The sequence below is a fragment of the Argentina silus genome (assembly GCF_951799395.1).
Source record: "Argentina silus genome assembly, chromosome: 11".
In the NCBI taxonomy this organism is placed as follows: Eukaryota; Metazoa; Chordata; class Actinopteri; order Argentiniformes; family Argentinidae; genus Argentina; species Argentina silus.
In genome coordinates this window covers 4,652,176-4,667,175 of record NC_139665.1, presented here as the reverse complement: position 1 = coordinate 4,667,175, position 15,000 = coordinate 4,652,176, and the positions used below count along the sequence as shown (strand labels likewise).

The window sequence follows — 15,000 nt, the reverse complement described above, 5'->3', positions numbered from 1 at the left end:
TCCCTCCCAACTCTCTCTCTCTCTGTCGCTCCCTCCCTCCCTCCCTCCTTTCCCCTCTCTTTCCTCTTTCTCCCTGTGTCATCCCTTCTCTTTCCATGACATCTACTGTATTTTCACTATCTCCAGCTAAACGTTGTCACTGTGACTCTGCTATGACTGAGGGGTCCTAAAGGGTGGTGTCAAAACCAGGAATCCATGACTGCGGCAGCCCCATACCCCCATGTTGTCCAACTGTTCACAACCGACCCCATGAATTTAACAGGAAAGGACTGGTTGAAGAAATGTCATGGAAACTCCCTCTAGCCTGTACTTCAACCAATCCAATCATTTTAAATGCATGAGTGAGAGTGAATGAGTGCACACTTGGAGGGGAGGGGGGAGGGGGGAGGGGGGAGGGGGGAGGGGGGGTGGGGGGGGGTGGGGGTGTGTGTGGGGTGGACGGGGGGGGGGGGGGGGGAGTGGTTTCCACAAAAACAGCAGTGCTGTCACCAGCATTTCAAGATCACCTCTTTAAATGTCATACACTTTATATTCCCACTGATTGAAAAGCAGGTTAGCCTAGTTTCTATCTGGACAACTGAGTGAGACGACATTGATTTCTCCTCGCCCTCCCTCCCTCCCTCCCTCCCTCCCTCCCTCCCTCCCTCCCTCCCTCCGATTGTTGTGGCTTTCCTTCCATCATTTTTCATCTCCCATCTTTTTCTTAGTTTTTTTGAAAAGTGACATAAGTCTCTGCCACAAACTCCAGAGCTTTTTTTTCTCTGCTGTGGAATCTTCCCTGTTGTAATTGCCACTGTGTGTGATGGAGAGCCTCTGTCAAAGAGCTGATAGCTCTCACACACACACACACACACACACACACACACACACACACACACACACACACACACAACGTGCAGCAGCTGTTGTAGACAATGAGTGAGCTCTCTATTTCCTCCCCCTGGCTCTCTCTCTCCTGTTGGTCCTGCTCCTCCTCTCTCCATCCCTCCATCTTTTCACCTCTCCATCTCTTCCACTGGCTCTCTCTCCTGTTGGTCCCGCACTCCTCCTCTCCCAATCCCTCCATTCCTTAATCAGGGAACCAGGGCCTACTCTTCCCCCAGCGACCCCTCCTCCCCTCTTCTCCCCGGTGAGAGAGTGCTCCCCAACCGACCCCCCTCCCTCCCTCCCTCCTTCCCTCCCTCCCTACCTCCCTCCCCCCTCCCTCGCTCCATCCCTCTCTCTCCACGGACGACCTGTCAGCCGCGCGCCCTTTCCAGCCCTCTATGAACAATTACATTAGACGGCTAATGCGCTGAGAAATGACAGCAGCCGCAGCCGCCGTCGCCGCCGCCGCCGCTCTGGGTCGCCCTGTCCGCATGCTGTTGCCTGGCAACCCCCAGACAGCTTCCCTGGGATAGGCAAGAGTTCCAGACCGGTCCTAAATGGCTGGAAACAGCTGCCCAGATGCCCATTTACTTCATTTGGCTTCATGTTAGCATTGTTGTTAGTAGCAGGCAGCTTGCTGTCAGAGTATCGGTGCACAGCACTCACCCACCCTGATTCAACTGATCACAGTCCAGACTTAAGACTATAATACATGGTGCCGGGGCTGGAACCCAACTCTGCATAGCTCGACCAGGACCGAAGCTGAAGGCCCGACCGCGGTAGACCATGTTCATAACGGAATGTGAACTATGAGATGCCCCCTGTCTGCGTCTTTAATCTGGCTTGTTCAATCTGTTCAGAGGTCCTTCCAACTGTTTGACAGTTGGGATGAATCATGAGCCACAGAGTTCCATGGCGCCTCTATCTGGAGCATGCTCCCTCTATCCCCATGTGAACCTGGCAAAGAATAGCATCGCCTTCTCTGTCACCTCCCCCGGTTTGTTGTGGCTCTTTTTTGTGACTTTTTTTGTCTTTATTTTGCGGTCAGCTGGAACCCTCCATTCCAGTCCTTCAGTATCACCCTTGATGTTATTGGACATACACATCCCAGAATACTCCTCTCAAGAGGCACAGTGTTGTTATGTGTGCATTTTGTGGAGGTTACAGCACATGGGGTGCTTTGTCAAACCGTGTGCACTCTGAGTGGCCTTCCCCGCTGTATGCCGGAGCATGATAGGCTTTTAAAGCTGCCTCCCATACCTACCGAACACTGTTTCCTTTTAAGACATCAGAGGTTCCAAAGGTCCTCTTTGCACATGTTGCTCCGACGTCAGAGCTTCTAATGCAGGATCCTCATCTGTCGTTTCAAAGCATGGGAACACACGGTACGCCAGATGTTAAGTACAGGGGCCGTTAAAACCAACAATATAATCCTTTTTGTGCTTTGTATTTTTTCGAATGCTGCGAGAGGCCAAACACGAAATGTAGCCTATGGCACATTGAACTCCTCTGAAAGTCCTAATCCCAAATGTAGCCTATGGCATATTGAACTCCTCTGAAAGTCCTAATCCCAAATGTAGCCTATGGCATATTGAACTCCTCTGAAAGTCCTAATCCCAAATGTAGCCTATGGCATATTGAACTCCTCTGAAAGTCCTAATCCCAAATGTAGCCTATGGCATATTGAACTCCTCTGAAAGTCCTAATCCCAAACATTAAAACAAGGTCAAGAGAGGCAAATGAATCTAAACACAGTGAGCAATAGGCTTCTGTTGTAGGCTCTACTCTACTCTACTCTACTCTACTCTACTCTACTCTACTCTACTCTGTAACTAATGTTTCAAGGAGATGGATCGGTGACCTTTCTACCTCAGCCCCAGCTCCCACCCTGCTGTATTAGAATGCCGCGTACATTTCCCATTTCTGGTGATTCTAGCTGCTGTGTAATGTAAAGCAATCTTGGATCAGCGGCAAAGCCGTAGAGAAGGTGGTGATAGACAGCTGTAATTTCCATTAATGTAGATGACTATGGAGATGGTGGGTGGTAAAGGGCCTAATGCAACGTGCGCATATACTGTCATATGAAAGCGACTGTGTGTGTGTGTGTGTGTGTGTGTGTGTGTGTGTGCCTGTGTGTGTGTGTGCCTGTGTCTGTGCCTGTGTCTGTGCCTGTGTCTGTGTTTGTGTTGGTGTCCGTGCCCTGAAAACAACAGCAGGCATGCCGAAGGTGTTGCTAAGTGGGGCAGATAAAACTAGGCTACAGTGTTGCCGCTGTGTTTTACCGGAGGACAGAAGGAAACCCAGTATAGCTTTTCTCCCTACTTCGGTCGACGCCCTCCTCCCTCCTCCCTCCTCCCTCCTCCCTCCTCCCCCCCGCACTCCTCTCTCTTCCCTCCCTCCTCCCTCCTCCCTCCTCCCTCCTCGCTCCCAGGAGGACGCATTTGTGCCATGACCCTGATTTTCTGATGAAATGAGGGCTTATTTGCTCATAAACATGCTGTCATTAGCTGGGTTGTACTGTAAATAACCACACAAACAAGCAGCAGCGTGTCAGAGCGCCTGGCCTCTCTGAAGGGCTGTGTGATTTGTTAGCATGGCTCTAGCCATGTCCCGCAAAGCCTTAATTGTGTTTTTACTAAAGGCTTTGAAAGCCCAGCTAGAATGCCCCCCCCCCGCGAGAGAGGTCACATGATGTGTTTCCATCGCTCTAATGGCTGCCCAAGGCACTAATTTGGCCTGTAAGTCACCTGCAACATCAGCGGAGAGAGAGAGAGAGAGGCGGGCGGGGGGGGGGGGGGGGGGGGGGGGTGTAGAGAAAGAGAGAGGGAGAGAGAGAGGGGAAGGAGGAGGGGAATCTAAATCAACCCAATTAATAAAGCCTCATTAGCTCTGGCCATTAGCATCTTAAGCCAGGATTAATGCAACTTTAGGGGAGTTGAAACAAGCCGGCGGTAGCACGGCACAACTCAGTTTGATATACCTGGATGTTTGATCGCTGCCCCCATCCGTTTGACCCGTCAGCAGGCAGCGGTCATTCAGGAGAAACTGGGTATCTTTTGTCTCTTGAAGTGCTTTATCCCACATGCCAGAGAGTGAGTGGATGAATGGGGAAAGGAAACACCTGCAGAGAGGGAAATTAGCGTGGCCACTAATGGGCTTCATCCATCTACAATTTACAGCTACTTTAGTTTACTGACTTGAATGTACCCCTGGGAAAAATGCTTTTATAGCATTAACACAGAACAAATATAGTACTGTACTGTGTATACAATGGCGTGACTGTGAATTTCCTCTACACCCTTTGAAACTGAAGTTCATTTGTTTTCATATAACACGTGGGCCAAAGACAAGACAGTTTTTGTGTCCCAAGATTATATATTTCAAATGTCCATCATATAGTATACATAAACATATTGATTATGGTTTCTGTTGCTCTTGTTGTTGTTCTCTCCTGAAAATAAATTAAAAATAAATAATATATTATATTATATTATATTATATTATATTATTATATATAATATAATAATGAATAAAAATCGTCCTTTCTTCTAGCATTGCGACTGCCAATAGCCCCTGGTCCTAGCATAGATTACGTTTTCTTATGATGACTGATGGATAGATGATTCACTCACTCAGACAAATGTATTTGTTGTAAGTCGCTTTGGATAAAGGCGACTGCTAAATGCCATGAATGTAAATGTAAATGTTGTTGTTGTTGTTGTCATCGTCGGCATCATTGTTGTTGACCCTACGGTTGTTGTCACTGTTGTCATGGCTACACCCCACTCACCACCCTGCTTCTTCCCTGTGTGTGTCCACAGGCGGACCCCCAGGGGCGTGATATCGCCATCCGGCCCTTCCTGGAGCACTGTGAGAACACCCACATGACCATTTGGCTGGGCATCGTCTATGCCTACAAGGGACTGCTGATGGTGAGTGGGGAGCAAGTCTCAATCTGCCAACTCTCTACCCTTCTCCTGAAGTGCATACTGGTTCACTCTCTCTTCTCCTCAAGTGCATACTGGTTCACTCTCCCTTCTCCTGAAGTGCATGCTGGTTCACTCTCCCTTCTCCTGAAGTGCATACTGGTTCACTCTCCCTTCTCCTGAAGTGCATACTGGTTCACTCTCCCTTCTCCTGAAGTGCACACTGGTTCACTCTCCTTTCTCAACAAAGTCTCCACTGGTTCACTCTCTCTTCTTCCCAAAGTCTCCGATGGTTCACTCCCATTTATCCCCAAAGTGTGCCTCCACGAGAATTTTAAAGGAATGGTGAAAGAAATATGGTGGAAATGTGTAGTGTAGTCCATACTAACACCCATCTGTGAGAGGAAGTGAACTCTTCAGGGAGAAGGATGAGTATTCAGAACCCAACGGTTTATCTTTGTGTTATATTATGGAGAGTTGAACTCCACAGTGAAGGACAGAGTGAAGGACAGAGTGAAGGACAGAGTGACCTCCCCGGGAAGGACAGAGTGAAGGACAGAGTGACCCCACAGTGAACATTTGTGACTGCCAAAAAGCTCTATGATTTTATTTTTGATGCTATTTTCTCACTGGGGTGACTCTGTCCTTCACTGTGGGGTGACTCTGTCCTTCACTGTGGGGTGACTCTGTCCTTCACTGTGGGGTGACTGTCACGATTCAAAGGAAACACAAAAGAATCCCATCAATCATGAATAGATCTCATCCAACTACATTAAGTAACCTTGTAGAGCTTAGTTCTTCACTTCTCCTGAATGGCTCCTATTGTGCACTGATGATGCATGATTTGTAGGAGGAAAAGTTCACTCAGGGGCCTTGACCTGCCAGTCCTTCACTGTGTGTGTGTGTGTGTGTGTGTGTGTGCGTGTGTGTATGTGTGTGTGTGTGTGTGTGTGCGTGTCCGTGTGTGTATGTGTGTGTGTGTGCGTCTGTGTATGTGTGTGTGTGTGTGTGTGTGTGCGTGTGCGTGTGTGTCCGTGTGTGTGTGTGTGCGTGTGTGTTTGTGTGCGTGTGCGTGTGCGTGTCCGTGTGTGCGTGTGTGTGCATGTGTGTGCATATGTGTGTGTGTGTGTGTGTGTGTGTGTGTGCGTGTGTGTATGTGTGTGTGTGTGTGTGTGTGTGCATGTGTGTGCATATGTGTGTTTGTGTGTGAGCGGGTCCAAGCAGAGCTCCCAGTGACGTGCGGTACCTTGTCGAGCATCTCTCCACATCGAGAGGTTTCCAAATGAAATGTGACATCCTAGGAAAAGTTTCCTCTTCCCCTCCACTGGCATGTTTGAATACCTTAACTTAACTAGCCAAGACTAGTAAATAATTCAGAGTTTGAGTCCACTTATAGCCATGAAACAGGGAGGGAGAGCAAAAAGTGAGACATAGGCGTCAGACTCGAGTTCCTGTGTCTGAGATAAACTGGGACAGCACCGAAGCAACCAAGGGATGACTCATCTCTCCAATGACACAAACACACACACACACACACACACACACACACACACACATACACACGCGCGCGCACACACAGACGCACACACATGCACATACACACACACACGCGCGCACACGTACACACACAAACACACTTATCTAGAGGTGTGCTAATCCGAAGTGACTTCTCTTGTAATTCCGGTACTTGTCATTTTACTTATTCTCATTAACAGTTTAGATAACTAGCCCACATCACAGCACTGAATTATTCATGAGACTGTTGAGACTGGGGCTCTGTAGTGGAATATTCCAGGAAGTAAACAATACGCTAGAATTTTACATTTGTGACTGCCAAAAAGCTCTTTTCATTTTTGGTACCGCTTTCTTTGTATGTGAGCCTTCCCTTAATTGCTGTAAATATACGTTGTGTCTAATAATGTCTTTGTGGCTCATTCATCATGGGCTGTTTTTATTTTTATTTGTTTATTTTGTTTCAGTGGGCATCATGAAAAAACGAAATGCGATGATGTTTTCTGACCAATTTGGAACTAACGACGTGTCCTCTCTACCCTCATCCCTTCATCTCTTCTCTTCTCTTCTCTCCCAGTTGTTCGGCTGCTTCCTGGCCTGGGAGACACGGAATGTGAGCATCCCTGCACTGAACGACAGCAAGTACATTGGGATGAGTGTCTACAACGTGGGCATCATGTGTATCATCGGAGCAGCGGTGTCCTTCCTCACACGGGACCAGCCCAATGTTCAGTTCTGCATCGTGGCTCTGGTCATCATCTTCTGCAGCACCATCACCCTCTGTTTGGTCTTCGTCCCAAAGGTGGGCTTAGACACTCAATCAGCCAATCAATATAGATAATACTGCATTCCAATAGACAATATTTGAGATCGGTTGTACGCGTTCTGTTACACCAAGAAAACAAACTTGACACCCTAACAACATTTCATGTTGTTTCTATGCTTTGTTCACAACCTTCACAGTTCATCACCATGAGGACCAACCCAGACGCAGCCACCCAGAACCGGAGGCTGAACTTCACTCAGAACCAGAAGAAGGAGGACTCCAAGACGTCCACCTCGGTGACCAGCGTCAACCAGGCCAACACCTCCCGACTGGACGGCCTGCAGACGGACAACCACCGCCTCCGCATGAGGATCACTGAGGTGAGGAGTTCAAGACCCATTATGAAACGTATAAAAATGATACGTTATTGCACAAAATATAAACATTCAAATGAACTAAAACATAAGATTCAATACACAGTTAATACGCATATGGGCGGTGTGTTGGTACTCTCCTGTTATAAACCACCGAGGTGACATTGTCCTCCATAGGGGACCTACATGACTACATAACTAAAAAGGACCTGTCAAGAAGCCCATCCTGTCTAAATATATGATGTTCTACGACAGTGACATTGAATAACTTTAAGAAAAACCCCACGCCAATCACTTAGGCTTTTCTAAAAAAAAAAAATCTCTAAGTGATGAATTTGACTGTATCTGCGTATGCCTTCCAGCAGTTGTCCTTGGAATTGTTCTTATATGTGGTAACCAAGGCGATATTAGACCACTCTTAGAGGACAATGGAAGGCAGTTTGTTTTTTTGGAAAGAACTCATTTCAGCATCGAAGGTTCACCAGGTTCCCATCATTTCCCAGTGAATATTTGGTCGATACGAGTGGTCAAAACTAAAAACTAAATGGCTTCCCGCAGCATTTTCCTTTTCTGACGATACCTTCCTTTACCTTGCATGGGTTTCCTAACGTTTGAGTGTGGTTGTGTACAGCTTGACAAGGAGCTGGAGGAGGTGACCATGCAGCTGCAGGACACCCCAGAGAAGACCCCCTACATCAAACAGAACCACTATCAAGACGTCAACAACATCCTTAGCATACGCAACTTCACAGATGGGAAAGGTGAGAGAGAGAGACCACCGCTGTCACTGTTCCTGCCTTCCCACTGCTGCAGCATCACCTCACATTGCTCCCCCGTTGAACACACACACAGCCCACACAGTCAGCCCACTCCCACTGACGCACTTTCTGGCCGCATATGATTTCACTCTGGAGTGTTTAAAGCGTCGGCCTGTTGAAGGTAAAACAGCTGTGATCACGTCCCGGATTGGGAGCAGAGAGCCACAGTCGTCCTCCTGCAATTTCTTGTCTGCAAATTACCATCCTTGTAACTAATGATCTGAAAATGCTAATTGTAGTGAGTATGGACACAGAGCAGCAGGCTACTGGTCCATCCCTCTGCACACACACACACACACACACACACACACACACACGCACACACACACACACACACACACACACACACACACACACACACATACACACACACACACACACACAGCCAGTCCAGCAAATGTGTCTCTCCTCTTCTTGCAATTGAAATAGTGGCTCATTGGCTCTGGCATCCACTGATGGTAATTGATGTTCAGCTCTATTGTACAATGGGGAGGCAGAATGGAAATTAAACCTCAGGTAGCTTGCTGTAAAGGAACCCTTTGTGCTGATGGAGTTGCTTGGAGCATTGTGGTCCTGCTGAGGAAACAAAGGAGAGCTTGCCAGCCGCGGTGCCAATGCCAGTTTGAACTGATGAAATCAGCTAGACATCAGAGCAATCTCATTTCAAGTTGAAGGGTTCTTTTTTTTCATCTGTTTTATTGTAGGATATATTTTATGTGAAGTTGGCAAGAGCAGAACTGTAAGGCTTCCTGATATTATGGTCGTAGTTTATTTCTCACCTCAGTAGATTGTCAAATCAATAGAGGTAGACAGTGTATCACTACTTTGGAAACCTCCTCTTCTCCCCGCCCGTCCTGTCTCCCTCTCCCTCACCCGTCCTGTCTCCCTCTCCCTCACCCGTCCTGTCTCCCTCTCCCTCTCCCGTCCTGTCTCCCTCTCCCTCACCCGTCCTGTCTCCCTCTCCCTCACCCGTCCTGTCTCCCTCTCCCTCACCCGTCCTGTCTCCCTCTCCCTCACCCGTCCTGTCTCCCTCTCCCTCACCCGTCCTGTCTCCCTCTCCCTCACCCGTCCTGTCTCCCTCTCCCTCACCCGTCCTGTCTCCCTCTCCTTGTCTTCTACTCTGCCCCCTGCCTCTCCTCTGTCGCTCCCTCTCACCATCATTCTTCTCCCCTTTCTCCCTTCTTTCTCTCCACCCCCTATTAGGGATGGGCACTTGAATTGTTTTGACTGTTTGAGTACTCACATGATCGTTTTTTACGTACTCGAGTACTCGTTTTTTCCTTCTTTTTTTTTTTACTTCACTGCAGCTTTAACAATTCGCTTAGCAGGAGCCGCAGTATGGCAAAGTATGAGAGGAAAAATGACAGCCGCTACAGCAATCAGCCAAACCATCTGCGAATATGGCAGTTAATTAATCTATCCAAAAATGTATGTAAGTAATTAATTTGCTTTATTTGAAGCCTAATAGAAGCCACTGAAGCTGCTTAAGCGAATCAGAACAGACACTAGTTAGTGGGTCTAACTAGTCATGAGCAGAACAGACACTAGTTAGTGGGTCTAACTAGTCATGAGCACGACCAATTTGAGAGTAATGGCTGACTCTGTTGGGTACTGGGAGCAGCAAAGATGTGTGATCTGTGTGTGTGTGTGTGTGTGTGTGTGTGTGTGTGTGTGTGTGTGTGTGTGTGTGTGTGTGTGTGTGTGTGTGTGTGTGTGTGTGGGACCGAGAGCAGAGGATTGGAAAAAAACAGCAGAGACGTGAGAAAAGGGTTAAAAAAAAAAAAAAAAAAAAGCTCTGGTTATTAAAGATTGAATTTGAACGCATCCATTCAAGTCCATTCTTACTCTGTATGCCTCTCTCCTGCCCCCTCCCCCCACTGTGTCAGTCCCTCTGTCAGGAGTCAGTCAGTACAGGCAGGATTAGTTGATAAGCCTCCGGTCCAGGCTTAGGGTTAGGGTTAGGGTTAGGGTTAGGGTTAGGGTTATGGTTATGGTTAGGGTTAGGGTTAGGGTTAGGGTCCTCCGGTCCGGGCTTAGCCCTGGGAGGGTGGTGACTCACTATCTCTTCTCACTGGTGGCAGCTCTGGAATACTTTAAACCTAACAACTGACTACACAGACTGCTAGACTACGTCACACCCCAGCAGTAGACTACACCACCTACTAGACTACATCACACCCCAGCAGTAGACTACACCACCTACTAGACTACATCACACCCCGGCAGTAGACTACACCACCTACTAGACTACATCACACCCCAGCAGTAGACTACACCACCTACTAGACTACGTCACACCCCGGCAGTAGACTACAGCACCTACTAGACTACATCACACCCCGGCAGTAGACTACACCACCTTCTAGACTACATCACACCCCGGCAGTAGACTACACAGACTGCTAGACTACGTCACACCCCGGCAGTAGACTACACCACCTACTAGACTACATCACACCCCGGCAGTAGACTACACCACCTACTAGACTACATCACACCCCAGCAGTAGACTACAGCAACTACTAGACTACATCACACCCCGGCAGTAGACTACACCACCTACTAGACTACATCACACCCTGGCAGTAGACTACAGCAACTACTAGACTACATCACACCCTGGCAGTAGACTACACCACCTTCTAGACTACATCACACCCCGGCAGTAGACTACAGCACCTACTAGACTACATCACACCCTGGCAGTAGACTACAGCACCTACTAGACTACATCACACACCGGCAGTAGACTACAGCAACTACTAGACTACATCACACCCCGGCAGTAGACTACACCACCTACTAGACTACATCACACCCTGGCAGTAGACTACAGCAACTACTAGACTACCTCACACACCGGCAGTAGACTACAGCACCTACTAGACTACATCACACCCCGGCAACAGACGATTGTGCTGTATTCATATGGCCTGGTTTCAGACCATATGAATACTATTATGGTTAGTATTTATATTATAATACATATTTTTAAAAGATTATAACCTGTACTACAATTGAAGAATTGGATGAAAAACATTGAAGGATAGAGAAAGGACTAGACAGGTTAAAAATAAAGACATAGAATTATTCCTTCAGACAGTTATGGACATGATAAGCAGACTCTACACACAGCTGGTCACATGACCAACTAACACAAGCTACCATTACGTTATATCTGACTCCAAAATATATGTTACGGTTAATAATGATTGACAATGATTTGCTCATCCCTGTGTGACAGACACTCAATCACATCGGATCCTAGATTCCATTAAGAATACCTATTGGAATATGCTATTACCATGCTCTCAAGTTGCAATTAATCGTGAGGAGTTTACACTTGGTCCAATACCTGAAGCCGATGACCCGATTCTATACCCCTATGTTTACTGCACAAGGTTGAGGGATTCCGTACACCATGCTCTACCAACTGAGCCACAGAGGACCACATCACACCACCATATATATATATATATATATATATATATATATACACAGTATATAAAAAAAGATTTGACCTCTGTTCTGACAGACACAGAGAATAGACATAGTCTAGTCAATACATATACGAAGATGGAGGATGATAAAAGGTCCATGAGGGTTCAGCATATCTGCACATCAGCATATCTCTGTTTGAGAATCATCATTATCGCCCCCCGTCTCTCTCTCACGGAGCAGTCTTCAGTATTCATGAGGAGGCTGCCGGGCTAAACGTACAGAGGCCTCTGGATGAGTGTCTGTTATAAGAGTAGGACACAGTGTCAACAGTGATTACAATCACGAGCGAGTGCGAGCGACTCTCCCTCCTCTCCCCTCCTCTCCTCTCCCCGCGCCATGAATATTCATCAGCGCCTCGCGTGGCAGGGGAACGGGTGGGTGGGGTTGATGGAGGCACGGGCAGGATCGGCAGTTTGAGTGGTAGGGGAACGGGTGGGTGGGGTTGATGGAGGCACGGGCAGGATCGGCAGTTTGAGTGGCAGGGGAACGGGTGGGTGGGGTTGATGGAGGCACGGACAGGATCGGCAGTTTGAGTGACGATGCGTTATGATGTGGTGACAGCGCATTATATGACCTGTCGTAAGTATACGACTTTCTTATAATGACTTCTCATAACACCACCATGAGTACCCTCTCATAATGACACATAATGAGTTATTGTCTGGTACTGCAGCTACTTGGTGACACTTTACTTGAAGCACAGTTATAATGCATTATAATACCTTCTGAGTCTGTCTATTTATTGCACGATAAAGGGCTTAGTCATGATAGGACTTTGCTAATAATCATTATAGAGAATCATACATGCTTAAAACAAGAACTGTAATAAAGCTATACCCCTATGTTTACTGCAGAAGGTTGAGAGGGTTGAGATTCCGTACACCATGTTTCTTCACAAGACATGAGTATTGCTCAGGGCATGAGTGGTGACCTTTTTCACAAATGTGCACTTTTGACACCCAACACTTCCTCGGTGTGGGTTTAAATTCTTTTTTTTTAATCTCCGAAACAGGATTATCTGTGAAACGCATGAATTGCCAACTGCAACCAAATATAACCGCACATGTATGAATCTATTATGATGTGTACAGATATCTATCCCTGTGCTCTTCACACTCCCAAGAACAAGGAACAAGGGCATCTTCTTTTTTCACCTAAATAGTTCCTCTCTGCCTCAGATGCACAATCAGGACACGATGCAGTGGTTGGAACTTCAAGTCAGGTGCATTTTATGCTAAGAGGTGGAAATCTGGGACAACTGGAGAGAGCAAAAAAAAAAAAAAAAAAAAAAAAACAGCACAAAATGGATCATTTTCTGAGCTCTCCAGGTGTGCTTTGATTCAAACCGTGTTCACACTCCCCGTCTGCCTCCCACCGTGACATAAGGCGAACACCGGAATCCTGTCAGTCTCTCTCACCCCCCCCCCCCCCCACACACACACACACACCAACCCCCCCCCTTCCCCTCCACAACATAAAGTATTGCTCTCTCTCTGTATCCCATCCCGGCTGGGATGTGAGGCTATGTTCTCATGTGGTGAACAGATACAGAACAGAAGTGTCTTTTTTGTTGTTTGTTTGTTTTTTTAGGCCTTTGATGTAATACATCGGGGAAATAACGATATGACTGATAACTATGAGGAGTGACGGTATGACAGTTAAGTTGTCCGATAGCTTATCATGAGTCATGGGCCAGCTGAGACAGTACAGATCCGTGCGCTGTGTGTGTGTGTGTGTGTGTGTGTGTGTGTGTGTGACAGCCTGGTTGGTGTCTAATCTCTCCACGTCTTTGCAGAGGGGGAGAAGTCAATACTGAAGAACCACCTGGAACAGAAGCCTCAGGCACAGTGGGGCTCCATGGATCCTTCTAGGATAAACAGAGGTCCCCTGGAGGATATCAACTCACCTGAACAGTGAGTTCTCTTCTGTACCTCACACATACACACCCACACACACACACACACACACACACACACACACACACATTATATACAGTACCTCTCCCCCTCCTCCTCTTTCCTTTTTACCTTCCCTTCATCTTGTTAGCTTTCTTTGCAGACTAGACGTCAGATGTATTACCACCAACAGCACTGGCGGTTGCTCTGGCAACCACCCTGCCTGTGAAAGATTGACCAATATAAAGTCCCAGTCTTTTCCCACGCACACAAACACACACATATACACACACACACACACACACACACACACACACACACACACACACACACACACACACACACACATTCATAACCTGCACAGCTGGCAACTGCATGTTGTCCCAACTCCTAAAAGGTGATAGTCCAGAACACTCAAAACACTCAGGTGACAAATACAGATCTGGCCTCAGTTATAATTCATAAGCAGGCAGAGGAATGTCGACTTAATCAGGAAGGGAAAGAGGGTTTCATGCATCATTGAGACAGCCCACCCCCTCCCTTCCAACATTCGTTTAACTGGGCCGGGGGAAGAGAGAGAGAGAGAGAGCACATTAAAGAGAGAGAGGGGGGGAGAGAGGAAGAGAGAGGTACAGTAGAGAGAGAGAGGGGAGGAGAACACAAGATAGAGAGTGAAAGAGATAGAGGAAAAGAGAGGCAGTGAAACATGATAGAAAGATGGAGGGAAAGAGAGAAGACATAAGGGAGAGAGAGAATGAGAGAGAGAGAGAGAGAGAGAGAGAGAGTCTCACAGAACTTACGTAACCAGTGATTTACAGCTACCGTTGGAAGCAGCGGGCCCTGAAAATAGACAGGAGAACAAGAGTGGAAGAACACTCTGAGCTATTCCCATACCACATGAATGTTTGATCGCATAGAGAGAGAGAGAGAGAGAGAGAACGAGAGAATGAGAGAATGAGAGAGAGAGAGAGAGAGAGAGAATGAGAGAGAGAGAGAGAGAGAGAGCTCTGTTTCAGATAAGAGCCTGGTTAATGGAGCCACTGGAATCACCTTCTCATTCTCATGCATACACAAAGCTTTTTTGGCAAGCGCTGCACATACACGATGACCTTGCTGCCCAAAATAGTCTCCAAACGAGAGCCCCCCAAACGAGGCCAAAAAGTGTTTTAATAACTGTAGGCCAATACATTAAGACTGCAGAACATCAACTCGAACAGTACAACATACATTCTTCGAGGTCTACCGAATGAGGCCACATTTTGTCTTTTTCTTTTTTTTTTCTTTTTTTCATTCTTTACATAACTGGCATTTGGTTACGTAATTGGCTTGAAAACAGATCGC

The 15,000-nt window shown here is 47.2% G+C and overlaps 1 protein-coding gene across 1 annotated transcript in view; it reads left to right on the top strand.

Moving 5' to 3' along the window:
• Positions 1–15,000, top strand: part of gabbr2 (gamma-aminobutyric acid (GABA) B receptor, 2) — a gene marked incomplete at both ends in the record, with an annotated part of 156,869 nt that overhangs the window by 140,842 nt on the left and 1,027 nt on the right. Inside the window, 5 exons of the mRNA XM_083680698.1 lie at positions 4,689–4,799; positions 6,883–7,107; positions 7,269–7,451; positions 8,077–8,206; positions 13,560–13,677. Of these exons, the coding sequence (XP_083536824.1) occupies positions 4,689–4,799; positions 6,883–7,107; positions 7,269–7,451; positions 8,077–8,206; positions 13,560–13,677 (767 nt within the window). The remainder of the gene's footprint in view (positions 1–4,688; positions 4,800–6,882; positions 7,108–7,268; positions 7,452–8,076; positions 8,207–13,559; positions 13,678–15,000) is intronic.